This window comes from Salvelinus alpinus, chromosome 12 (assembly GCF_045679555.1).
Source record: "Salvelinus alpinus chromosome 12, SLU_Salpinus.1, whole genome shotgun sequence".
Taxonomy (NCBI): Eukaryota; Metazoa; Chordata; class Actinopteri; order Salmoniformes; family Salmonidae; genus Salvelinus; species Salvelinus alpinus.
The window spans coordinates 55,450,677-55,477,697 of record NC_092097.1 but is presented as its reverse complement, the minus strand read 5'-3'; the positions used below and the strand labels follow the sequence as shown (position 1 = coordinate 55,477,697).

At 41.6% G+C, this 27,021-nt stretch overlaps 2 protein-coding genes across 3 annotated transcripts; one reads left to right on the top strand and one right to left on the bottom strand.

The window, feature by feature from the left end:
* The first annotated feature begins 1,406 nt into the window (after window positions 1–1,406).
* On the top strand, window positions 1,407–25,750 carry LOC139536488 (rhamnose-binding lectin-like). The gene is made up of 18 exons (XM_071337043.1): window positions 1,407–1,480; window positions 1,795–1,830; window positions 1,908–1,952; window positions 2,110–2,245; window positions 2,348–2,466; window positions 3,674–3,718; window positions 3,829–3,964; window positions 4,041–4,144; window positions 17,595–17,710; window positions 22,703–22,772; window positions 23,054–23,089; window positions 23,170–23,214; window positions 23,374–23,509; window positions 23,612–23,730; window positions 25,011–25,055; window positions 25,166–25,301; window positions 25,378–25,485; window positions 25,557–25,750. Exons 1-17 carry the CDS (start codon window positions 1,450–1,452, stop codon window positions 25,481–25,483), a joined length of 1,461 nt encoding a protein of 486 aa, XP_071193144.1. The 5' UTR covers window positions 1,407–1,449; the 3' UTR covers window positions 25,484–25,485; window positions 25,557–25,750.
* LOC139536381 (L-rhamnose-binding lectin CSL3-like) lies at window positions 12,355–15,388 on the bottom strand. Of its 2 annotated transcripts, none has more exons than XM_071336878.1 (9): window positions 15,309–15,388; window positions 14,959–14,994; window positions 14,837–14,881; window positions 14,549–14,684; window positions 14,328–14,446; window positions 13,029–13,073; window positions 12,783–12,918; window positions 12,594–12,706; window positions 12,355–12,527 (listed from the first exon to the last, which is right to left on the bottom strand). In XM_071336878.1, exons 1-8 carry the CDS (start codon window positions 15,337–15,339, stop codon window positions 12,601–12,603), a joined length of 654 nt encoding a protein of 217 aa, XP_071192979.1. In that variant the 5' UTR covers window positions 15,340–15,388; the 3' UTR covers window positions 12,355–12,527; window positions 12,594–12,600. The 2 variants fall into 2 exon arrangements, with proteins under 2 accessions (XP_071192979.1, XP_071192980.1); XM_071336879.1 differs by having other exon boundaries at window positions 12,599–12,706; window positions 15,309–15,384.
* Window positions 25,751–27,021: the final 1,271 nt, after the last annotated feature.

Genomic DNA, 27,021 nt, shown 5'->3' with positions numbered 1-27,021 from the left:
TGTCAACAGTCTTTAGAAATTGTTTCAGGCTTGTATTCTGAAAAATGAGGAAGTAAGAGCAGTCTGAATGAGTGGACCCTAAAATGTCACAGAGCTTTTTCATGCGCGCGACCGAGAGAGTGCGTTTCTTGTTTACCTTTTAAATTGACGACGTTATTGTCCGGTTGAAATATTATCGATTATTTAGGCTAAAAACAACCTGAGGTTTGAATATAAACATCGTTTGACATGTTTCTATGAACTTTACGGATACAATTTAGATTTTTTTGTCTTCCTGTTTTGACTGCGTTTGAGCCTGTGGATTACTGAAGAAAACGCGCTAACAAAACGGAGGTTTTTGGATATAAAGAGATTTATCGAACAAAAGGAACATTTATTGTGTAAATGAATGTCTGCTGAGTGCAACCATATGAAGATCATCAAAGGTAAGGAATTTATTTTATCGATATTTCTGACATGTGTAACTGTTCTACTTGGCTGGCTACTGTTTGTAATGATTTGTCTAGTGGGCTATGTTCTCAAATAATCGTAAGGTATTCTTTCGCCGTAAAGCATTTTTTAAATCTGACACCGTGGTTGGCTTCACAAGAAGTTAATCTTTAAACCTATGTAAAATGTTTTTTTTCTGAATTTTTATAATAAGTATTTCTGTATTTGGCACCCAGCAGTTTCACTGGCTGTTGAAGAGGTTTTAATGATCTCAGAGAGTCAGGACACCCGTTTAACATCCCATCCAAATGACAGCACCCTACACAGAGCAGTGTCCCCAATCACATCCCTGGGGCCTTGGGATATTTTTTAGACCAGAGGAAAGAGTGCCTCCTGCTGGCCCTCCAACACCACTTCCAGCAGCATCTGGGCTCCCATCCAGGGACTGACATGGACCAATCCTGCTTAGCTTCAGAAGCAAGCCAGCAGTGGTATGCAGGGTGGTATGCTGCTGGCAATGTATACTAAATAATGGAGAAATGAATAATGGGGTGCATTCAGCAAGTTGCAACATTTTGGAAGGTTCTAAAAAAAATATGCTGTGTTTAACAAATGTGTCTCTCCGAGATGTAGAATAATTAAAAACATTGTCTCTAATCGTGAAATGTATATCTGAAATGCTCAAAGGTTTTGCAACTGAATGTGGCCGGTGTGATTCTTCCTTAACAAAGATCCCCACCTAGATGACTACATTAAAATGTTGGAAGCACTCAATGGCAATGTTCATGTCAAAATGGATTTTATCCACCTAGAGTCCTCTATCTAACTCCATGAGACTGGCCCAAAAGCCAGGTATAGACCAGCAAACGCCGGCCCCTATTTACAATGAGGTGCACCTGGAGACAAATAGATACACCTGGGTTAATTAAGACATGTCACATAACATAAATACCAGGTGTATTGGGTCTTGTTATCATCAGTTGCATTTTCTCTGTTACTACCACTCCTGTACCTGGAATCATGCGCATGTTCAGACTGACGGTGGTCACATGTGAGTATACGAAATCTGTATCTGATGCAGATTTGAATTTAAATATATATGACCAAATGTTTGTAATTGAAGTACATGTCATATGATTTGAGGGACATTCAGTTCCTATTGGGCAAAGAAGTATTCAAAACAAAATCATATAACAAATGTCACATTTTGTGCCTGAAATAAGAGACCAAATGCTCAACTTGACTATAATACACTTAGTATAACTGAAATGCTGGAGTATAGAGACCAATGCTGAATTCTAGCTTCATGGTCCAAGTGCATATGATGTTGAATGTTGCTGAACTAGCTGTGTGATGTTGTTTCAGTGCTGGCTGCAGCTTGCTGTACACTAACGGATGGAGGTACTGTATGTAATAATGATACTACTTAACCAAACTAATGTGAGTGGTGTGTAATTCCTGTTTATTTGTCCTGGCAGCAATCAGCATCACGTGTGAAGGCTCTGATGCTTTACTGCAATGTGGTAAGCTAGTCCACACTGCTGAACAGTATACTCACCGACCACCTATGATAGTTTCTACTGTAGATTAGCATCACTAGCCCACACCATAGACACCCAGGCTTGGCTCCTTTGTCCCTCACCTTTCTCCTTTTAATTCTCTCTTCCCCATCTCCCTCAGATGGAGGTAAGATTCAAATCAGGCGTGCCAACTATGGTCGTCGTCAACACGATATGTGTTCCATTGGGCGCCCCGATAACCAACTCACCGACACCAACTGCCTCAGCCAATCCACCACCAGCAAGATGGCAGAAAGGTACTGGAACCTGTGTTTACCTGTAGGAACTCCTTGACTAGTGTTAACCAGCAAGATGGCAGAAAGGAACTCATGACCTCTACCTGTCTTTGAAACACACAGATGCGGTGGGAAGAGCGAGTGTGTTGTGCCGGCATCCAATTTCGTTTTTGGAGACCCCTGTGTCGGGACTTACAAGTACCTGGACATCAAATACTCCTGTGTCCAACAGCAAGAAACAAGTCAGTCTCTGAATGTGTGCTAATAACACTTAGTGGTGGGCACCAATATACATAATTAGATGCAACTTACTATTGGTATGACTGTGGCATGATTGCTAACTAGGTTTTATTAAATGCTGTGTATTGCCACAGCGTGTTTCATACATGCATGTGTTTCTCAACGTGTAAACCACCCTCACCTGCTATCTAACCCTAGCTAGCCAACAAGCTGTGGTTATAGACAAATGTAGCCATCAAGAACTTTAGTTAGCGTATCCTATAGGGAGGTCAGGGACCTGGAAGTGTGGTGCCAAGACGACAAAGGAACTGATTGTGGACTACAGGAAACGGAGGGCCGAGCCCCTCCCTACCAGGAGGCTAGAAATATTTGGTATCAGCCCTCCGATCCTCAATTCTATAGTTGCACCATTGAGAGGTTTTTGACTGCCTGCATCACCACTAGGTATGGCATCTGACTGCAAGGTGCTACAGAGGGTAGTGTGTACGGTCCAGTACATCACTCAGGCTGGGCTCCCTGCCATCAGGATCTCGACACCACGTGTGTCTGAAGGCCCTACATACAGACTCGAGCCACCCAAGTCATACTGGTCTCTGCTACTCCATGAAAAATGGTACGGATTCACTAAGTCTGGAACCAACAGAACCCTGAACGGCTTGTACTTCCCCCAAGCCATAAAACGGCTGAATGACTACCCCGACCATCTGCATTGACCCTTTTTGAAGTAACGTCTTTGACTATGCTGCTGTTCCTCATTTTATTTACGTATCTAGATCATTTAGCCAGCAAGAACATGGCAGGGAAGTTTCTCAAGCTTATTTGATGGTTGTGCACTTAATCTGGTTTACAACTGAATATGTTTCAGTGAACGGTAACTAGCTAGCGCAACTCACACAGATTGGTAGAGACTATAGCTAATCTGACAGATGTCACAGCACAAACTGCATAGAAAGACATATTTGGTCTAGCGGGTTGACTTATTTTTCGCCAGTTTGCTTAAAATGTAAGTATTTTGAGAACTGCTCATAAGGAATTGAAACTACAAGTTAACGGTGGAAAATGACACACCTAACTTTTTATACTTTAGTTCATGCTGACATGCTTAAAATGCACCTGAAATCAACATACCTTATTAGTGCCCATCACTAACACTTCACCAGGCTAATGTATGTCTGGCCAGTGTGGTGTAACTCCTGTGTTGTCTTGCAGTAAGCAGCATCATATGTGAAGGCTCTGATTCTCAACTACTATGTGGTAAGCTGGTCATTACTACCGTACGGTGTATTCATGTGGTGACGTATGTTAGTCACTAGCCCACACAAACACCCAGATTTGGTAATCCTTTTCTTCGTTCTCTTCCTCAGATCGGGGTGAGATCCATATTCAGCGTGCCAACTATGGTCGTCGTCAACACGATGTGTGTTCCATTGGGCGCCCACAAAACCAACTCAAAAACACCAACTGCCTCAGCCCATCCACCACCAGCACAATGGCAGAAAGGTACTGGAACCTTTAGTGTGCATATACCTGTAGGCACTCATTGGCTGTGATGTTAAGCTCTACCTGTTTCACACAGGTGTGACGGAGAGCGCCAGTGTATCGTCAAGGTATCCAACTCCGTGTTCGGCGACCCCTGTGTCGGAACCTATAAGTACTTGGATGTGGCTTACACCTGTTACTGAATGTGAGGTTTGTATATGTTCATGCACACATGACTGGGAACTAGAATGCTGGTACTGATGGTTTGTCTTGCAGGATATCTTCCTGGGGAACCTGAAGATGTACAAGGCTTCTGGGACATTTTCATCGGGCCGTGCTGTTTTCCTCCAACTGCCAAATCAACTTCCTGTGCATTTTGTGCTGAAACATTTCTTAAACAATTTCTGAACTGGTTGTTGGTCTGAATTAAATGACGTGGCTGGAAGACGATACTGGTTGCCTCTTGTATATTACTAAATGTCACACCAATATTACTGACCATGTGTCCGGTATTCTCTCTTACACGGTGTTCACCGGACTCATTTGTACCTGGGGCTAACGTGCCTTTGTCTTTGTCTGTAATCTGTGCCCACCTTTAGGCAGTTGTAGACAAGTTTAATACTCATTGTGATCTCTTTCCTGACCACCTCAGGCGGTGTGATCTGGATGGTCAAACAATTTTTAAATCAATAGAACCTGCCTCTAAAATCACTGACGGGTAGTACTTATACCATCAGCAGCCTTAATGGTCCTAATTTGTATTAATCACCTGCTAAGCTGGTCACAAAACAGACCTGGATGGGTGAGACATTTTTATACACTGTTTAGACCCTACAAACATTGATAGTTAAGTGGTTGGATCAGGAACCAAATGTTACTGTGTAAATTCAGCTAGACTCTTTCTTCTCTTAATAAACATACTTCCAGTGAAGCTGCCCAACTACATCACATTAGTCTAACAGCTTCTTATCCAGAGACACACAGGGTCACAGGCACGTCGACAAATCTCCCACAATGTTGAAGGGGGACCTGACCGATACAGCCATCCAAGAGCTGGCCCTCAACCATCACATTCCACCCTGAGAAATAAAATAATTCTATTCCCTGCCCTATGCACCACCAAATAAGAGAAACAACCATGAACAGCCAGGCCAACAATGTTTGAGTGCATGTATGGCACCATGTCCATCTGAGTAATCATTTGTACAAAGACCTGCATGGCATAAGCCTCAACTATCAACACAGCCCCTCCGTGTCATTCAAATGTATTGGTTTTATCTGGAATGTATTTTACATCTCATTCTATCCTTCGCCCAGCAACTTCACCTGTCTCCAATTCCACATCCCAACCCTCAGCTTCCCTTAGCCCATCCCACCTGTCTCTGCTTGCCACACACTTTGGATTTTGATGCAGCATATTTCAACGATGTGATTAACATACCATTTCTATTGAATAGACTCTACAGACTGTTGGAAAAACGTTAATACTATTAGTAATTGATCTCCATATCTAGGGTCAATTTTAGATCAATGTTTTGCATTTTCAGCTATTCCTGAGAACCTACTCGAGGGCAATACTAAAATAAATGGTCAAATGATTCTGTATTCTCACTACGAAATCTGCATTAGCTGAAAAGCACAAGTCTTGAATCATCGAGCGGAATCTCTTCCCAACAATTTTGCAATCTGTATGGCACATATCAACATCCTGGTCCTCAAATGAAACTGGTATACATTCCTATTTATGCTATTTTTATTCCGCTGCATGTTTTGATCCTTTAAATTGGGCAGACAGACCACTTCCCTACCTCCTTCTGCTGCCACCTGCCTCCATTGTTGGTGTAATGCTGTAATCAAGTGGTTATAATCTTGGACTGAGCAGACCTTTCCATATATTTCTGATAACTCTATAAAAGACAACTCACCCATTCCAATTTACAATATCATTTAATAACAAATTACCCTTTTCAAACTGTTTCCCATAAATACAGGTATTTTATAAACCAGCACATTTAAATTCAGCATTAATATTTGTTCTATCTTTTCAGGTGGATGAAATTTAAATTGTAGCCAGCTCCGCAATGCTTGTTTGAAAAAGAGAGATACTTAGAAAAAGGTATCATTTACAATCAATCAAAAATGAGACATCGAAATCTGTACACAGGCAAAAGCGCTATTTAAACAGTGGATTAACTTTTCTTAGTTTTTTACTTGAGAACCATTTAGGGTTCAAATACATCTTTTGACTAAGTGAAGATTTTAGAGATGTTAGTGCTTTTATATTTAATAACCTCACAACACCCAATTCATATTCATTATATAGCCAGCTAGGCCTGCATACCACCCATCATCCCGCTGCTGGTTTGCTTCTGAAGCTAAGCTAAGCAGGGTTGGTCCTGGTAAGTCTCTGGATGGGAGAACAGATGCTTCTGGAAGTGGTGTTGGAGGGTCAGTAGGAGGCACCCTTTCCTCTTGTCTAAAACATATTCCAATGACCAAAGGCAGTAGGGTGCCGTCTTTTGGATGGGACGTTACATGGGTGTCCTGACTCTCTGTGGTCACTAAAGATCCCATGGCACTGATCGCAAGAGTAGGGGTGTTAACCACAGTGTCCTGGCTAAATTCCCAATCTGTCCTTCATACCATCATGGCCACCTAATCATCCCCGTTTTAGAATTGGCTCAGACAACTTATGTGTTCTCAGACAACTTACCTGTTTAAATACAAATATACAAATGGATAAATATTGATAGGCACACTGTATCTTCTCTGGTTTAGCGTCCCAGATAAAGCTGTTTTCTGTTTAAATTGTGTAGGGCTTATTCATTGTGTAGGGCTCATTTAATATTTTTTCATATGAATACCAATCATTTCTACTTCACCGTCAGCCCATTTTAAATATGAACTGCATAGTAATGTAAAAGTTGTATTTTTTAAAGATCCAATACGTAGTATTGTACACTTCTCATAATTAGGTTTTAGTCCAGAGAGTCCAGAAAAGTTATCTAGATCTTCAATGAGACATTACAGGGATCTAGCTAGCAGACTAAATATAAAACTTGAGTAATCGGCATACATGGACACCTTTGTTTCTATGCCTTGGATTTCTAATCCTCTAATGTTGTTATTTGATATGATTTAAAGGCTGGCATTTCGATGGCCATAACGAATAGATATGGTGACAGCGGACACCCTTGTTTAACTCTTCTTGACAATTCAAAACTCTCTGAGAAGTAGCCGATATTTAGTATTTTACACCTGGGGTTGCTATCCAGTACTTTTACCCATTTCTAAAATTATCACCGAAATTGTAAACATCCAGGCATTTTATGAATACATTTCTAGTCCGTAATTGCCTGTAGACCCTGCCACATTCGTCTCTTGTCTGGGCCATTGAATTGCGATTCCATTTTGTCCCTATACTGACATTCTGCTTGTTTGGTTGCCTTGCAGAGGGAATAACTACACTGTTTATATTCAGCTTTATTCCCCGACCTCTTTCCATGGTTGAATGCGGTGGTTTGCGCTTTCAGTTTTGGGCGAATGCTGCCTTCTATCCACAGTTTCTGGTTGGGGTAGGTTTTAATAGTAACACTGGGTACAACCTCTCCAATGCACATTCTAATAAATTCACTCACAGAGTCGGCGTATAAATCGATTTTATTGTCTGAGGCTTCCCGGAATATTTTCCAGTCCACGTGATCAAAACAATCTTGAAGCGTCAATTCCGATGGGTCAGACCAGCGTTGAATGGTTTTAGTCACGGGTACATCCTGCTTGAGTTTCTGCCTATAGGGCGGTATGAGCAAGATGGAGTCGTGGTTGGATTTGCCGAAAGGAGGGCGGGGGAGGGCCTTGTATGCATCGCGGAAGTTAGATTAACAGTGGTCGAGTGTTTTGCTCGAGCAGGTACGAAAGTCAATGTGCTGGTAAAATTGAGGTATTCTTGTTCTCAAAATAGCTTTCCTAACATCCCCAGCTTCAATAAATCAGCCTGAGGATATATGATAACCGGGGGAAGGGGGGGGGGGAGTATATACTGCCGTGACTATAATCAAAGAGAATTGTCTTGGGAGATAATGCGGTCGGCATTTGACTGTAAGGATTTCTAGATCAGGTGAACAAAAGGACTTGAGTTACTGTATGTTCATAAACCACCACCCTTCCACTTACCAGAGAGATGTTTTTTTCTGTCGGCGTGACGCATGAAGAAACCCGATGGCTGTATCGACTCTGACAACATATCCCGAGTGAGCAATGTTTCCGTGAAACATAGAATGTTACAATGTCTGATGTCTCTCTGGAAGGCAACTCGTGCCCTAATTTCGTCCACAAATTACTACATAATTTACAAAGGACTTGAAACGAGGCGACCATCTCTGTATGCGCCAACTTTTGATCATTTAGCTTCCTCCTTTACAATATAATTTGGAGAATCACAGGTAACTTTATTTTTGTAATAGATTACATTAGATTGGTTCTAGAATAAGTTCATCCATTTCTTTTTGTTTTTCCTTTAGTTTATTTTGTATCTCTTTCGTTTTTATTTTGCTTCCTGTACGATTAGAGAATGTATTTCCCTTGTTAGTCCTGTCTCTTTAGCCAGAAACTGCTTTTTTATTGTTGTTGAAAATTGAATTGAATGACCTCTGAAGGTTAAAACCTCTACTTCATCACCCTCCCGGATCCGGGATCCTCCTCATCAAAAAAGCTGACTAGCATAGCCTAGCCTAATGGGACAGCGATATCATATAATATAATTTTCATGAAATCACAAGTCCAATACAGCAAATGAAAGATAAACATCTTTTAGCCAAACACACAACCGCATATTTTCACCATGTTTCCACCGCATAGGTAGCTTTCACAAAACTGACAAAATAGAGATAAAATTTGTCACTAACCAAGAAACAACTTCATCAGATGACAGTCTTATAACATGTTATACAATACATTTATGTTTTGTTCGAAAATGTGCATATTTGAGGTATAAATCATAGTTTTACATTGCAGCCAACATCAAAAATAGCACCAAAGCAGCCAGAATAATTACAGAGAGCAACGTGAAATACCTAAATACTCATCATAACACATATATGAAAGATACATGGTGTACAGCAAATGAAAGATAAACATCTTGTGAATCCAGCCAATATTTCCGATTATTTTAGTGTTTTACAGCAAAAACACAATATAGAATTATATTAGCTTACCACAATAGCCAAACACACAAACGCATTTATTCACCGCAAAGGTAGCTTTCGCAAAAACCAGCAAAAGATATAAAATGAATCACTAACCTTTGGAAAACTTCATCAGATGACAGTCTTATAACATCATGTTATACAATACATGTATGTTTTGTTCGAAAATGTGCATATTTATAGCTGCAAATCCTGGTTATACATTGTGAAAACGTAGCAACGATTCACCAGAATCTCCGGAGATATTTTGGACACTCACCTAATCTGACCAAAGAACTCATCATAAACTTTACATAAAAATACGTGTTGTATGGCAAATGAAAGATACACTGGTTCTTAATGCAACCGCTGTGTTAGATTTTTTAAAATAACTTTACCACAACATACAGCTTGGGTTATTGTGAGACAGTGCTCATCAACACGGCGGAGAATAGACATCAACATATTACACAGAAATACGAAATAACTTCATAAATGTTGTCTTACTTTTGCTGAGCTTCCATCAGAATGTTGTACAAGGAGTCCTATTTCCAGAATAAATCGTTGTTTGGTTTTAGAATGTCCATTTCTTCTGTCGAATTTGCGCCACAATGCTAGCCAAGGTTGCTAACATTCCCATCCTCTCTTGGCGCAAAGAACGGAAAACTCCAAAAGTCACAATAAACGTTGAATAAACTGATAAAACTCGGTTGAAAAAACCTACTTTATGATGTTATTATCATATGTATCAAATAAAATCAGAGCCGGAGATATTCGCCGTGTATACCGAACGCTTTTCAGAAGACAATGTCGAGGTCCCTCGCGCGCCGTCGAAGACAAAGAAAATACCGGACCTGTCACTCCAAAAGCTCTTGTTCGGCCTCAGATCAAGCTAGACACCCCATTCCACCTTCCACTGCCTGTCGACATCTAGTGGAAGGCGTATGAAGTGCATGCATATCGATAAATAAAAGCGAGTTGAATTGGCAGGCCCTGAAACAGAGCCTCGTTTTCAGATTTTTCACTTCATGTATGGAAGTTTGCTGCAAAATGAGTTCTGTTTTACTCATAGATATAATTCAAACAGTTTTAGAAACTTGAGTGTTTTCTATCCAATAGTGATAATAATATGCATATTGTATGATCTAGAACAGAGTACGAGGCCGTTTCATTTGGGCACGATTTTTTCCAAAGTGAAAACAGCGCCCCCGTATTGACAAGAAGTTAAGAAACATAGCATCAGTTGGATGCAGGGTTGTATGCAGGCTCGCTATACAATTAACTAGCTCGCTATGCAATTAATAGTAATATGAATTGGGTGTGTTGAGATTATTAAATATAAAAGCACTAAACATCTCTAAAAGCTTCACTTATTGAAAAGTTCTACTTGAACCCTAAATATATTCTCAAGTTGATTACTAAGAAAAGCTAATCCGTTGTTTAAAATAGCCTTTTTGGCCTGAGTACAGATTTCCGTGTCTCATTTTGATTAATTGCAAATGAATTAATTAGACTTTTTTCAAAGAATTTCTCTTTTTCAAACAAGCATTGCAGAACTGGCTACAATTTCAATTGCATCCCCCTGAAAGGATAGAACAAATATTACAAATAGTATGGCACTACTCAAATGTGCTGGTTTATAAAATACCTATATTTATGGGAAAGAGTATTTGTTTTTAAATGATATTGTCAATTAGAAGGGTAGAGTTGTCTTTCATGGAGTTATCAGAATTATATGGAAAGGTCTGCTCAATCCCAGATTATAACCAATTTATTACAGCATTTCCCCAAAAATGGAGGCAGGTGGCAGCAGGAGGTAGGGAACTGGTCTCTCTGCCCAATATAAAAGACCAAACCTTGCAGAGAGAAAAAAAATTGCATAAATAGGAATGTATGCCAGTTTTATTTGATGACCAGGATGTTGACATCTGTGCCATACAGATTGCAAAATTGTTGGGAAGAGATTTTGATTTACTAATTCCATGGTACAGGGTGTGAGTTGATTCAAGACTTGTGCTTATCAGCTAAAGTTTTATGGAATTCTTGCCAATAATATGCTGAATATTTGGGGCATACAATCATCGAAGCGCTGCAGATTTTGTTGTGAGGATACAGAATTGACCATTTATTTTGGTATTGTCAAGCAGCCGGTCAGGAATGGCTGAAAATGCATAACATTGAACTAAAATTGACCCTAGAAATACTGAAGATTTGGAGACCAGGTCAGTCAATTACTAATATACTAACGCTCTTAGTAAAAGATTAACTCACTGTAGAGTCTATTCAATTAGATATGCTGCATAGAAATCCCAAAAGGGTTGCCAGTTGAGATGGGCTAAGGGAAGCTGAGGACTGATGTGGAATTGGAGACAAGCCGGAGTGGAGTTGCTGGGCAAAGGATAGAATGACAGATGAAAAATAAACTCTGTATAAAAGGTAAATACATGAGAGGTTGTGTGGATAAAATTGAGGCTGATGCCATGCAGGTGTTTGTACAAATGCATACTCATTCAAATGCACCAAGATGGACATGGTGCCATACATGCACTCAAACATTGTTGGCCATGCTGTTGTATTGTCCTGGATGTTTTTCATGGTTGTTTCTTTTGTTCGTTGGTGGGGCAGGGAATGGAATTCTATTTATTCTCTGGCTGGAATCTGATGGTTGAGGGGCTGCTCTTGGAACTGTTGGGCCCATGTGTTTGACAGTGTGGGAGATCTGTCCATGTGCCCTTGACCCCGTTTACATTTCTGGATCAGAGGGTGTTAAATGACTAATGGGTAGTTGGGCAATTTCCCTGCAAGTATGTTTCTGAGAAGAAATAGCCTCCAGCTTAATTTACACTTCTCGGTAACATTTGGTTTATGATGTGATCCAATTACTTAATGATCAACGTTTGTAGGTTCTACACATTGTATAACAATGTCTAACCCGTCCAGGTCTGCTTTGTGACCAGATTAGATGGTGACGCATACAAATTAGGACCATGGGGCCTGCTGCCATATGTCAACGGTACTACCTGTCAGTGGTTTGAGGGGAAGATACATTTGATTTATAAATAGTTTGACCATCCAGATCACTGCTTAAAGGTGGGCACAGAATACCAACATCCAGACAATTGCACATTAGCGGCAGGTACAAATGAGTCCGGTGAAAGGCGAGAAAAGGACACAGTCAGTAATATTGATGTGACATTTAGTAATATACAAGAGGCTACCAGTCATGTCTTTTTGCCACGTCATTTAATTCAGACCAACAACCACAGTTCAGAAATTGTTTAAGAAATGCTTAGAAAATACACAGGTTTACAGTCACTGAAGTTGATTTGGTTGAAAACAGCACGACCTGATGACGATATCCCAGAAGCCTTGTACATCTTCTGGTTCCCCAGGAAGATATCCTGCAAGACAAACCATCAGTACCAGCATTCTAGTTCCCAGTCATGTGTACATGAACATATACAAACCTCACATTCAGTAACAGGTGTAAGCCACATCCAAGTACTTATAGGTTCCGACACAGGGGTCGCCGAACACGGAGTTGGATACCTTGACGATACACTGGCGCTCTCCGTCACACCTGTGTGAAACAGGTAGAGGTTAACATCACAGCCAATGAGTGCCTACAGGTAAATGCACACTCAAGGTTCCAGTACCTTTCTGCCATTGTGCTGGTGGTGGATGGGCTGAGGCAGTTGGTGTTTTTGAGTTGGTTTTGTGGGCGCCCAATGGAACACACATCGTGTCGACGACGACCATAGTTGGCACGCTGAATATGGATCTCACCCCGATCTGAGGAAGAGAACAAAGAAAAGGATTACCAAATCTGGGTGTTTGTGTGGGCTAGTGACTAACATACGTCACCACATGATTAAACTGTACGGTAGTGTTGACCAGCTTACCACATAGTAGTTGAGAATCAGAGCCTTCACATATGATGCTGCTTACTGCAAGGACACAGGAGTTACACCACACAAATTAAGACACACATTAGCGATGGGCACCAATAGGGAATGTTGATTTCAGGCGCATTTTAAACGTGTTGGCATGAAGTAAAGTGCGTCATCTTCCACCGTTACCTTGTTTCACTTCCTTATGAACAGTTGGTAAGCTGGTGAAACAGGTCGACCTGCTACACCAAATCTGTATTTCTATGCAGTTTGTGCTGTGCCATCTGTCAGATTAGCTATAGTCTCTACCAATCTGTGGGAGTTGCGCTAGCTAGTTACCGTTCACTGAAACATTGTGGTAAACCAGATGAAGTGTGCACAACATTCAAATAAGCTTGAGACACTTCCCTTCCATGTTCTTGCTGGCTAATTGAGCGAGATATGTACATAAACAAGGAACAGCAGCAGCATATGAGACAAGTCGAAAAGGTTACTGCAAAAAGGGTCAATGCAGATGGTCAGGGTAGTCATTCAGCAGTTTTATGGCTTGGAGGAAGTAGAAGCCGTTCAAGGTCCTGTTGGTTCCAGACTTGGTGCACCCGTACCATTTGTTATGGAGGAGCAGAGACCAGTATGACTTGGGTGGCTCGAGTCTGTATGTAGGGCCTTCAGACACACGTGGTGTCGAGATCCTGATGGCAGGGAGCCCAGCCTGAGTGATGTACTGGGCCGTACACACTACCCTCTGTAGCACCTTGCAGTCAGATGCCATACCTAGTGGTGATGCAGGCAGTCAAAAACCTCTCAATGGTGCAGCTGTAGAATTGAGGATCGGAGGGCTGATACCAAATATTTCTAGCCTCCTGGTAGGGAGGGGCTCGGCCCTCCGTTTCCTGTAGTCCACTATCAGTTCCATTGTCGTCTTGGCACCACACTTCCAGGTCCCTGACCTCCCTATAGGCTACGCTAACTAAAGTTGTTGCCGGCTACATTTCTCAATAACCACAGCTTGTTGGCTAGCTAGGGTTAGTTAGCAGGTGAGGGTGGTTTACACGTTGAGAAACCCATGCACATATGAAACGTTGTGGCCATAAGACGGCATTTAATAAAACGTAGCTAGCAATCTAGTATCATAGGGGAACCAACCTATTATATTCCTTTTCTAGCTATCAGCAGAGTGCACTCTTTTACAAAAGAGTAAAGTGGGTAGGAGTATTAAACAATATCCCGTCATACCGATAGTACGTTGAATCTAATTATGGATATTGGTGCCCACCACTAAGTGTTATTAGCACACATTCAGAGACTGACTTGTTTCTTGCTGTTGGACACAGGAGTATTTGATGTCCAGGTACTTGTAAGTCCCGACACAGGGGTCTCCAAAAACGAAATTGGATGCCGGCACAACACACTCGCTCTTCCCACCGCATCTGTGTGTTTCAAAGACAGGTAGAGGTCATGAGTTCCTTTCTGCCATCTTGCTGGTTAACACTAGTCAAGGAGTTCCTACAGGTAAACACAGGTTCCAGTACCTTTCTGCCATCTTGCTGGTGGTGGATTGGCTGAGGCAGTTGTTGTCGGTGAGTTGGTTATCGGGGCGCCCAATGGAACACATATCGTGTTGACGACGACCATAGTTGGCACGCCTGATTTGAATCCTACCTCCATCTGAGGGAGATGGGGAAGAGAGAATTAAAAGGAGAAAGGTGAGGGACAAAGGAGCCAAGCCTGGGTGTCTATGGTGTGGGCTAGTGATGCTAATCTACAGTAGAAACTATCATAGGTGGTCGGTGAGTATACTGTAGGGTTGACTAGCTTACCACATTGCAGTAAAGCATCAGAACCTTCACACGTGATGCTGATTGCTGCCAGGACAAATAAACAGGAATTACACACCACTCACATTAGTTTGGTTAAGTAGTATCATTATTACATACAGTACCTCCATCCGTTAGTGTACAGCAAGCTGCAGCCAGCACTGAAACAACATCACACAGCTAGTTCAGCAACATTCAACATCATATGCACTTGGACCATGAAGCTAGAATTCAGCATTGGTCTCTATACTCCAGCATTTCAGTTATACTAAGTGTATTATAGTCAAGTTGAGCATTTGGTCTCTTATTCCAGGCACAAAATGTGACATTTGTTATATGATTTTGTTTTGAATACTTTTTTGCCCAATAGGAACTGAATGTCCCTCAAATCATATGACATGTACTTCTATTACAAACATTTGATCGAATATATTTAAATTCTAATCTGCATCAGATACAGATTTTGTATACTCACATGTGGCCGCCATCAGTCTGAACATGCGCATGATTCCAGGTACAGGAGTGGTAGTAACAGAGAAAATGCAACTGATGACAACAAGACCCAATACACCTGGTATTTATGTTATGTGACATGTCTTAATTAACCCAGGTGTATCTCTTTGTCTCCAGGTGCACCTCATTGCAATTAGGGGCCGGCGTTTGCTGGTCTGAACCTGGCTATTGAGTCAGTCTCATGGAGTTAGATAGAGGACTCTAGATGGATGAAATCCATTTTGTTATGAACACTGCCATTGAGGGCTTCCAACATTTTAAAGTAGCCATCTAGGTGGTGCTTCTTCGTTAAGGAAGAATTACATGGGCCACGTTCAGTCAAAAAACCTTCGATCATTGCAGATATAAATTTCATGAATAGAGACAACGTATTTCCTTAATCTACATGTCGGAGAGACATATTTGTTCAAAATAGCATATTGTTATCTGAACCTTCCAAAAGGTTGCATCCTGCTGAACGCACCCCAATATTCAATCCGGGTCATCAGGTGGGATCAGCCAATTAATTATACTCTTGAGCAAACACAGCATAACTGTATGTGCAGTAAATTGCCTTGAATTGCCTAAATTACCTCTTAAATTCTCAGGGCTGCTGGACAGGTGCCTTGCCCGTCAACGTGAGAGCCCTTTGGGTGTTGCACTTATCAGGCTTTACCGCCACGGTCCAGAAAGGCTGGTCCGAGTGATTTTGTTCATTTATATGTTCCCAGTTGCCACTCCTGTGAAGGGAGACCGCTGCGCTTGAAGTCAGTTTGGTGACCACAGAACCCCAGTACAGGTACTCTACTGTAAACATTATTAAAGTGAACCGTGTTGAGTGACTATGTACATATGGCAGCAGTCTCTATGGTACAGGGTATAGTACCAGGTGGTATCAGCCCAGTACCCTGCTTTTAACAGTGACTAAGTTTGGGCAGGGTACTGGGCGGAGGCCGGCTAGAGGTTACTATTTCAACGTCCGATGGCCTGGAGTAAGAAACTTCTATCTCCAGTTTCTTAGTCTCTTAGGGTTAGCTTTGATGCACCTGTACTATCATCTACATCTAGATGGTAGCGGGGAGACAAGGCCATGGCTCGGGTGGCTGAGGTCCTTGATGATCTTCATGGCCTATCTGTGACACCGAGTGCTGGAGATGTCTTGGAGGGCAGGCAGTGTTCCCCCGGTGATGCGTTGGGCTGACTGCACCACCATCTGGAGAGCCCTGTGGTTGCAAATTCCGGACCAGGCGTTGATACAGCCCTACATGATCGTCTCAATGGTGCACATGTAGAATTTCATGAGGGCCTAAGAGGACTAGCCACATTTCTTCAGTCTCCTGAAGTTGAAGAGGCGCTGTTGAGCTTTCACCACACTGACTCTGTGAATGGACTATTTCAGCTTTATAGTTATGTGCACGCCGAGTAACTTGAAGCTCTTCATCCTCTCCAGTGCGGCCCTGTTGACATGGATGGGGACTAGCTTAATCTGCTGTCTACAGTAGTCCACGATCATCTCCTTTGTTTTGTTGACATTGAGGAAGAGGTTATTTTCCTGGCATCATTCCGTCAGGTCCCTCAACTCCTTCCCGTAGGCTGTCTCGTCATTTTTGTTAATCAGGCCTACCACTGTTGTCAGCAAAATTGACGATTGAGTTGCCACGCAATCATGGGTGAACAGGGAGCACAGGAGGAGGCTGAGCACACACCCGTGTGGGGCCCCAGTCTTGAGGATCAGCGTTGCAGAGGTGTTGTTGACTAACCCGCTGGAGTGCCTTGCAGTTGTGGACGGAGTAATTGCCATACCAGGCCATGATGCATCCGCTCCGGACGCTCTCGATGGTACAGTAGTAGTATTTAGAGAGGAGGCAGCATGGCAACTTTCTTCAGCCACCTTAGAAGGTAGAGACGCTGTTGTCATGTTGGTCCATGACGAGTCCGCAGTGATGTAGTCGCTGAGAAACTTAAAACTTGTGACTCTCTCTACTGCAGTCCTGTTGATGTGGATCCGGGGTATGTTCCCTCCTCGGCTTCCAAAAGTCAACAATCAAATCCTTTGTTTTGCTAACGTTGAGGGAGAGGTTGTCATGACACCACAATGCCAGTTCACATACCTGCTCCCTACAGACTGACTCGTCATTGTTGGTTATCAGGCCTACAACCGTGGTGTTGTGCAAAGCTACGCAGTCATGGGTGAACAGGGAGTACAGCAGAGGACTGAGGACACACCCCTGGGGGTCACCTGTGTTGATTCAGTGTCTCCTTAAAGCAGGTGGGTACTGCAGCCAAGGACAGGTACAGGTTGAAGATGTCCGAGAAGATGCCCGCCAGCTGATCAGCCCACACTCTGAGCATGCGGCCAAAGATTCTATCTTGGCCAACGGCTTTGTGAGTACCTTCTCTTGAGAGTTTTTCTTCACGTCTGCCTCGGAGAGTGAAAGCACCTGGTCATTCAGAGCAGCAAGAGTTCTCCATGATGACTTGGTATTGTCTACCTCGAAGCGGACATAGAATGAGTTAAGCTCGTCTGAGAGGGAGGCTTTGGTGGGCATGGCACAGCAAGATTGCCTTTTGCAGTCTGTGATAGTCTGAAGTCCTTGCCAAGCGATGCAAGTTTGAGGATTGCACCCCAGCTAACAATCACAGACCATCATATTTCAACCCTCCCGGCGCGACACAAAACGCAGAAATAAAGATATAATTCATGCCTTACCATTGACGAGCTTCTTCTGTTGGCACTCCAATATGTCCCATAAACATCACAAATGGTCCTATTGTTCGATTAATTCCGTTGATATAAATCCAAAATGTCCATTTATTTGGCGCGTTTGATCCAGAAAAACACTGGTTCCAACTTGCACAACGTGACTACAAAATATCTCAAAAGGTACCTGTAAGCTTTGTCCAAACATTTCAAACTACTTTTGTAATACAACTTTTGGTATTTTTTTACGTAAATAATCGATAAAATTGAAGACGGGATGATCTGTCGTTCAATACCGGAGGAAAACAATGTGTAGCATGCCTTCTGGTCACGCGCCTCTAACTAACAGTACACTTCACTGGAAACTCATTCTGAACATGGTTACTTCTTCATTTCTCAAAGGAAAAACCTCAACTAATTTCTAAAGACTGTTGCCATCCAGTGGAAGCGACAGGAACTACAGGAAGGTCCCTTAGAAATCTGGATTCCCAATGAAAACACATTGAAAAGAGAGTGACCTAAAAAAAAAAAAATCGGAATGGTTTGTCCTTGGGGTTTTGCCTGACAAATAAGTTATGTTATTGTCACAGACATGATTCAAACAGTTTTAGAAACTTCAGAGTGTTTTCTATCCAATACTAATACTAATAATAATATGTATATATTAGCATCTGGGACCTAGTAGGAGGCAGTTTACTCTGGGCACACATCCAAATGTGAAAATGCTGCCCCCTATCCTAGAGAAGTTAACTTCTTCTTAATAGGGGGCGCTGTTTTCACTTTGGGAAAAATTCGTGCCTCGTACTCTGTTATAGATCATACGATATGCATATTATTATTACTATTGGATAGAAAACACTCTGAAGTTTCTAAAACTGTTTGAATTATATCTGTGAGTAAAACAGAACTCATTTGGCAGCAAACTTCCATATAGGAAGTGAAAATTCTGAAAATGGGTCTCTGTGTAAGGCCTTGCCTATTCAATTGCCTTGTATTTATGGATCTGTATGCACTTCATACGCCTTCCACTAGATGTCAACAGGCAGTAGAGTGTTGAATGGGGTGTCTAGCTTGATGTGAGACCGAATGAGAGCTTTTGGAGTGACAGGTCCGGTATTTTCTTTGTCTTCGAAGGCGCGCTGGGGAGCTCGACATCGTCTTCTGAAAATCGTTCGGTATACACGGCGAATATCTCCGGCTCTGATTTTATTTGATACATATGATAATAACATCATAAAGTAGGTTTTTTCAGCCGAGTTTTATCAGTTTCTTCAACTTTTATTGGGACTTTTGGAGTTTTCCGTTCTTTGCGCCAAGAGAGGATGGGAATGTTAGCAACCTTGGCTAGCATTGTGGCGCGAATTCGACAGAAGAAATGGACATTCTAAAACCAAACAACGATTTATTCTGGACCAAGGACTCCTTGTACAACATTCTGATGGTAGCCCAGCAAAAGTAAGAAAACATTTATGATGTTATTTCGTATTTCTGTGTAAAATGTTGACTCCTATTCTCCGCCGTGTTGGTGAGTGCTGTCTCACAATTACGCAAGCTGTATGTTATGGTAAAGTTATTTTTAAAAATCTAACACAGCGGTTGCATTAAGAACCAGTGTATCTTTCATTTGCCATACAACAAGTATTTTTATGTAAAGTTTATGATGAGTTCTTTGGTCAGATTAGGTGAGTGTCCAAAATACCTCCGGACATTCTGGGGAAATGTTGCTACGTATTCACAATGTATAATCACGATTTCCAACTCTAAATATGCAAATTTTTGAACAAAACATAAATGTATTGTATAACATGATGTTATAAGACTGTCACCTGATGAAGTTGTCCAAAGGTTAGTGATTAATTTTATATGTATTGCTGTTTTTTGCGAAAGCTACCTTTGCGGTGAATAAATCTTGTGTGTTTGGCTATTGTGGTAAGCTAATTTAACCTGTCTAGCCCCGGGGTTCCGCTAGCGGAACCCCTCCCACATTCCACTGAAAAGGCAGCGCATTTCAAAAAATATTTTTTTGAAATATTTAACAAGTCCAATACAGCAAATGAAAGATAAACATCTTGTGAATCCAGCCAACATGTCCGATTTTTTAAATGTTTTACAGCGAAAACACCACGTATATTTATGTTAGCTCACCACCAAATACAAAAAAGCACAGACATTTCTTTCACAGCACAGGTAGCTTGCACAAAACCGACCAAATAGAGATAGAATTAGTCACTAACCAAGAAACAACCATCAGATGACAGTCTTATAACATGTTATACAATAAATCTATGTTTTGTTCGAAAAATTTGCATATTTCAGGTATAAATCATAGTTTTACATTGCAGCTACAATCACAAATAGCACCGAAGCAGCTAGAACAATTACAGACACCAACGTGAAATACCTAAATACTCATCATAAAACATTTAAGAAAAATACATGGTGTACAGCAAATGAAAGACAAACATCTTGTGAATCCAGCCAATATTCCGATTTTTTAAGTGTTTTACAGCGTAAACACAATATAGCATTATATTAGCTTACTACAGTAGCCAGCCACACAACCGCATTCATTCAACGCAACGGTAGCGATAGCGAAAAAAACAGCAAAAGATATACATTTATTCACTAACCTTCACAATCTTCATCAGATGACAGTCCTATAACATCATATTACACAATACATATATGGTTTGTTCGAAAATGTGCATATTTAGAGCTGAAATCCGTGGTTATACATTGTGAAAACGTAGCAACTTTTTTCCAGAATCTCCGGATATATTTCTGACACTCACCTAATCTGACCAAATAACTCATCATAAACTTTACAAAAAAATACATGTTGGATAGCAAATGAAAGACACACTAGTTCTTAATGCAATCGCCGTGTTAGAATTCTAAAAATAACTTTAGTACGACATACAGCTTACGTTATAGTGAGACAGCGCCCAAAATCAGGGCGGAAAATAATACTAAACATTTTCGACAGAAATACGAAATAACATCATAAATGGTTCCTACTTTTGCTGAGCTTCCATCAGAATCTTGTACAAGGGGTCCTTTGTCCAGAACAATCGTTGTTTGGTTTTAGAATGTCCTTTTTTCCTGTCGAATTAACAACCAAAGCTAGCCAAGTGGCGCGAAGCTGTCCATCTCCACCAAACGCAGAGAACGGAACACGCCAAAACTCCCGATAAACTTTCAATAATCTGATAAAACTATATTGAAAAAACATACTTTACGATGATATTATCACATTTATCAAATAAAATCAAAGCCGGAGATATTAGCCGTCTATAACGAAAGATTTTCAGAAGGCAATCCAGAGTTCCTTCCCGCGCCTTGCTGAACAAAGGAAATTGGGGTCATGTCATTCCAAGAGCTCTCTTTTGACCTCAGATCAAGCTATACACCCCATTTCACCTCTCACTTCCTGTTGACATCTAGTGGAAGGCGTATGAAGTGCATGTATATCCATAGATTTGAAGCAAATGAATAGGAAGAACCTGGAACAGAGCCTCGATTTCAGATTTTTCACTTCATGACAGGAAGTTTGCTGCAAAATGAGTTCTGTTTTACTCACAGATATAATTCAAACGGTTTTAGAAACTTGAGAGTGTTTTCTATCCAATAGTAATAATAATATGCATATTGTACGAGCAAGAATTGAGTACGAGGCAGTTTAATTTGGGAACGATTTTTTACAAAGTGAAAACAGCGCCCCCCTATCCCAAAGAAGATAATTCTATATTGTGTTTTCGCTGTAAAACACTTAAAAAATCGGAAATATTGGCTGGATTCACAAGAATGTGTTATGATGAGTATTTATGTATTTCACATTGCTCTCTGTAATTATTCTGGCTGCTTTGGTGCTTTTTTTGATGGTGGCTGCAATGTAAAACTATGATTTATACCTCAAATATGCACATTTTCAAACAAAACATAAATGTATTGTATAACATGTTATAAGACTGTCATCTGATGAAGTTGTTTCTTGGTTAGTGACTAATTTTATCTCTATTTTGTCGGTTTTGTGAAAGCTACCTATGCGGTGGAAACATGGTGAAAATATGCGGTTGTGTGTTTGGCTATTGTGGTTAGCTAATAGAAATACAAATTGTGTTTTCGCTGTAAAACATTTTAAAAATCGGAAATGATGGAGAGAAGCGGTAGAGGTTTTAACATCCCATCCAAATGACAGCACCCTACACAGAGCAGTGTCCCAATCACAGGCCTGGGGAATTGGGATATTTTTTAGACCAGAGGAAAGAGTGCCTCCTACTGCCCCTCCAACACTACTTCCAGCAGCATCTGGTCTACCATCCAGGGACTGACCAGGAAATACATTGTCTCTAATCATGAAAATTATATCTGCAATGATCAAAGGTTTTGCGACTGCATGTGGCCCGTGTGATTCTTCCTTAACAAAGATCCCCACCTAGATGACTACTTTAAAATGTTGGAAGCCCTCAATGGCAATGTTCATGTCAAAATGGATTTTATCCACCTAGAGTCCTCTATCTAACTCCATGAGACTGACCCAATAGCCAGGTATAGACCAGCAAACGCCGGCCCCTAATTGCAATGAGGTGCACCTGGAGACAAAGTGATACACCTGGGTTAATTAGGACATGTCACATAACATAAATACCAAGTGTATTTAGTCTAGATATCATCAGTTGCATTTTCTCTGTTACTCCACTCCTGTACCTGGCATCATGAACATGTTCAGACTGACGGTGGTCACATGTGAGTATACAAACTCTGTATGTAATGCAGATTAGAATTTAAACATGTATGACCTTGTATTTGAGAGTAAATGAAGTACATGTTAAATGATTTGAGGTACATTCAATTTCTATTGGTCAAAAAATATATATAATTGTCACGTTGCATTCTTGGAATAAGAGACCAAATGCTCAACTTGACTATAATCCAGTAGGTATAATTCAAATGCGGAATTCTAGCTTCATGGTCCAAGTGCATATGTTGTGAGATGTTGCTGAACTAGCTGTGTGATGTTGTTTCAGTGCTGGCTGCAGCTTGCTGTACACTAACGGATGGAGGTACTGTATGTAATAATGATGATGCTACTTAACCAACCTAATATGAGTAGTGTGTAATTCCTGTGTATTTGTCCTGGCAGCAATCAGCATCACGTGTGAAGGCTCTGATGCTTTACTGCAATGTGGTAAGCTAGTCCACACTGCTGAACAGTATACTCACTGACCACCTATGATAGTTTCTACTGTAGATTAGGGTTACTAGCCTACACCATAGAGACCCATACTTGGCTCTCCTTTGTCCCTCACCTTTCTCCTTTTCATTGTCTCTTCCCCATCTCCCTCAGATGGAGGTAAGATTCAAATCAAGCGTGCCAACTATGGTCGTCGTCAACACGATGTGTGTTCCATTGGGCGCCCACGAAACCAACTCAAAAACACCAACTGCCTCAGCCAATCCACCACCAGCAAGATGGCAGAAAGGTACTGGAACCTGTGTTTACCTGTAGGAACTCCTTGACTAGTGTTAACCAGCAAGATGGCAGAAAGGAACTCATGACCTCTACCTGTCTTTGAAACACACAGATGCGGTGGGAAGAGCGAGTGTGTTGTGCCGGCATCCAATTTCGTTTTTGGAGACCCCTGTGTCGGAACTTACAAGTACCTGGACATCAAATACTCCTGTGTCCAACAGCAAGAAACAAGTCAGTCTCTGAATGTGTGCTAATAACACTTAGTGGTGGGCACCAATATCCATAATTAGATTCAACGTACTATCGGTATGACGGGATATTGTTTAATACTCCTAACCACTTTACTTTTTTGTAAAAGAGTGCACTCTGCTGATAGCTAGAAAAGGAATGGAATAGGTTGGTTCCCCTATGGTACTAGATTGCCAGCTACGTTTTATTAAATGCCGTCTTATGGCCACAACGTTTCATACGTGCATGGGTTCTCAAAGTGTAAACCACCCTCACCTGCTAACTAACCCTAGCTAGCCAACAAGCTGTGGTTATTGAAAAATGTAGCCGGCAACAACTTTAGTTAGCGTAGCCTATAGGTAGGTCAGGGACCTGGAAGTGTGGTGCCAAGACGACAAAGGAACTGATTGTGGACTACAGGAAACGGAGGGCCGAGCCCCTCCCTACCAGGAGGCTAGAAATATTTGGTATCAGCCCTCCAATCCTCAATTCTACAGCTGCACCATTGAGAGCTTTTTGACTGGCTGCATCACTACTAGGTATGGCATCTGACTGCAAGGTGCTACGGAGGGTAGTGTGTACGGCCCAGTACATCACTCAGGCTGGGCTCCCTGCCATCAGGATCTCGACACCACGTGTGTCTGAAGGCCCTACATACAGACTCGAGCCACCCAAGTCATACTGGTCTCTGCTCCTCCATAACAAATGGTACGGGTGAACCAAGTCTGGAACCAACAGGACCCTGAATGGCTTCTACTTCCTCCAAGCCATAACTGCTGAATGACTACCCCGACCATCTGCAACGACCCTTTTTGAAGGAACTTTATTGACTTGTCTCATATGCTGCTGATCCTTGTTATATGTACATATCTCGCTCCATTAGCTAGCAAGAACATGGAAGGGAAGTGTCTCGAGCTTATTTGATGGTTGTGCACACTTCATCTGGTTTACCACTGAATGTTTCAGTGAACGGTAACTAGCTAGCGCAACTCCCACAGATTGGTAGGGTCTATAGCTAATCTGACAGATGGCACAGCACAAACTGCATAGAAATACAGATTTGGTGTAGTGGGTTGACCTGTTTCACCAGCTTACCAACTGTTCATAAGGAAGTGAAACTACAAGGTAACGGTGGAAGATGACGCACCTAACTATTTATACTTTAGTTCATGCCAACGTGTTTAAAATGCACCTGAAATCAACATTCCCTATTAGTGCCCATCACTAACACTTCACCAGGCTAATGTGTCTTAATTTGTGTAACTCCTGTTTTGTCCTTGCAGTAAGCAGCATCATATGTGAAGGCTCTGATTCTCAACTACTATGTGGTAAGCTGGTCAACACTACCATACAGTGTATTAATGTGGTGACGTATGTTAGTCACTATCCCACACAAACACCCAGATTTGGTAATCCTTTTCTTCGTTCTCTTCCTCAGTTCGGGGTGAGATCCATATTCAGCGTGCCAACTATGGTCGTCGTCAACACGATGTGTGTTCCATTGGGCGCCCACATAAACAACTCATAAACACCAACTGCCTCAGCCCATCCACCACCAGCAAGATGGCAGAAAGGTACTGAAACCTTTAGTGTGCATATACCTTTAGGCACTCATTGGCTGTGATGTTAACCTCTACCTGTTTCACACAGGTGTGACGGAGAGCGCCAGTGTATCGTCAAGGTATCAAACTCCGTGTTCGGTGACCCCTGTGTCGGAACCTATAAGTACTTGGATGTGGCTTACACCTGTTACTGAATGTGAGTGTTGAATATGTTCATGCACACATGACTGGGAACTAGAATGCTGGTACTGATGGTTTGTCTTGCAGGATATCTTCCTGGGGAACCTGAAGATGTACAAGGCTTCTGGGACATTTTCATCGGGTCGTGCTGTTTTCCTCCAACCGTCAAATCAACTTCAATGACAATTGTAAACCTGTGCATTTTGTGCTGAAACATTTCTTAAACCATTTCTGAACTGTGGTTGTTGGTCTGAATTAAATGACGTGGCTGGAAGACGATACTGGTTGCCTCTTGTATATTACTAAATGTCACACCAATATTACTGACCATGTGTCCGGTATTCTCTCACACGGTGTTCACCGGTCTCAATTGTACCTGGGGCTAACGTGCCTTTGCCTTTGTAATCTGTGCCCACCTTTAGGCAGATGTAGACACGTTTAATACTCATTGTGATCACTTTCCTGACCACCTCAGGCGGTGTGATCTGGATGGTCAAACTATATTTTAATCAATTGAACCTGCGTCTCAAATCACTGACAGGTAGTACTTATGACATCAGCAGCCTTAATTGTCCTAATTTGTATTAATCACCAGCTAATCTGGTCACAAAGCAGACCTGGATGGGTGGAAATGTTTATACAATGTGTAGACCCTACAAACATTGATAGTTAAGTGGTTGGATCATGAACCAAATGTTACTGTGTAAATTCAGCTAGACCTTTTCTTTTAATAAACATCACATTAGTCTAACAGCTTCTTATCCAGAGACACACAGGGTCACAGGCACGTCGACAAATCTCCCACAATGTCAAAGGGGGACCTGACCGATACAGCCATCCAAGAGCTGCCCCTCAACCATCACATTCCACTCTGAGAAATAAAATAATTCCATTCCCTGCCCCATGCACCACCAAATAAGAGAAACAACCATTAACAGCCAGGCCAACATTTGAGTGCATGTATGGCACCATGTCCATTTGAATTAGTATGCATTTGCACACCTGCATGGCATAAGCCTCAACTGTATCAACACAGTCCCCTCAGTGTCATTCAAATGTATTTGTTTTACATCTCATTCTATCCTTCGCCCAGCAACTCCACATCCCACCTGTCTCTGCTGGCCAAACACTTTGGATTTCTACGCAGCATATATATTTCAACTATGCTGTGATTAACATACCATTTCTATTGAATAGACTCTACAGACTGAAAAACGTTAATAGGATATCTAGGGTCAATTTTAGATCAATATTTTGGATTTTCAGCTATTCCTGAGAACCTACTTGAGGGCAAAACTAAAATAAATGGTCAATTGATTCTGTATTCTCACAACAAAATCTGCATTAGTTGAAAAGCACAAGTCTTGAATCGGTAAATCAAAAATATCTTCCCAACAACTTTGCAATCTGTATGGCACATATCAACATTCTGGTCCTCAAATGAAACTGGTATACATTCCTATTTATGCTATTTTTATTCCGCTGCAAGTTTTGATCCTGTTAATTTGGGCAGACAGACCACTTCCCTACCTCCTTCTGCTGCCACCTGCCT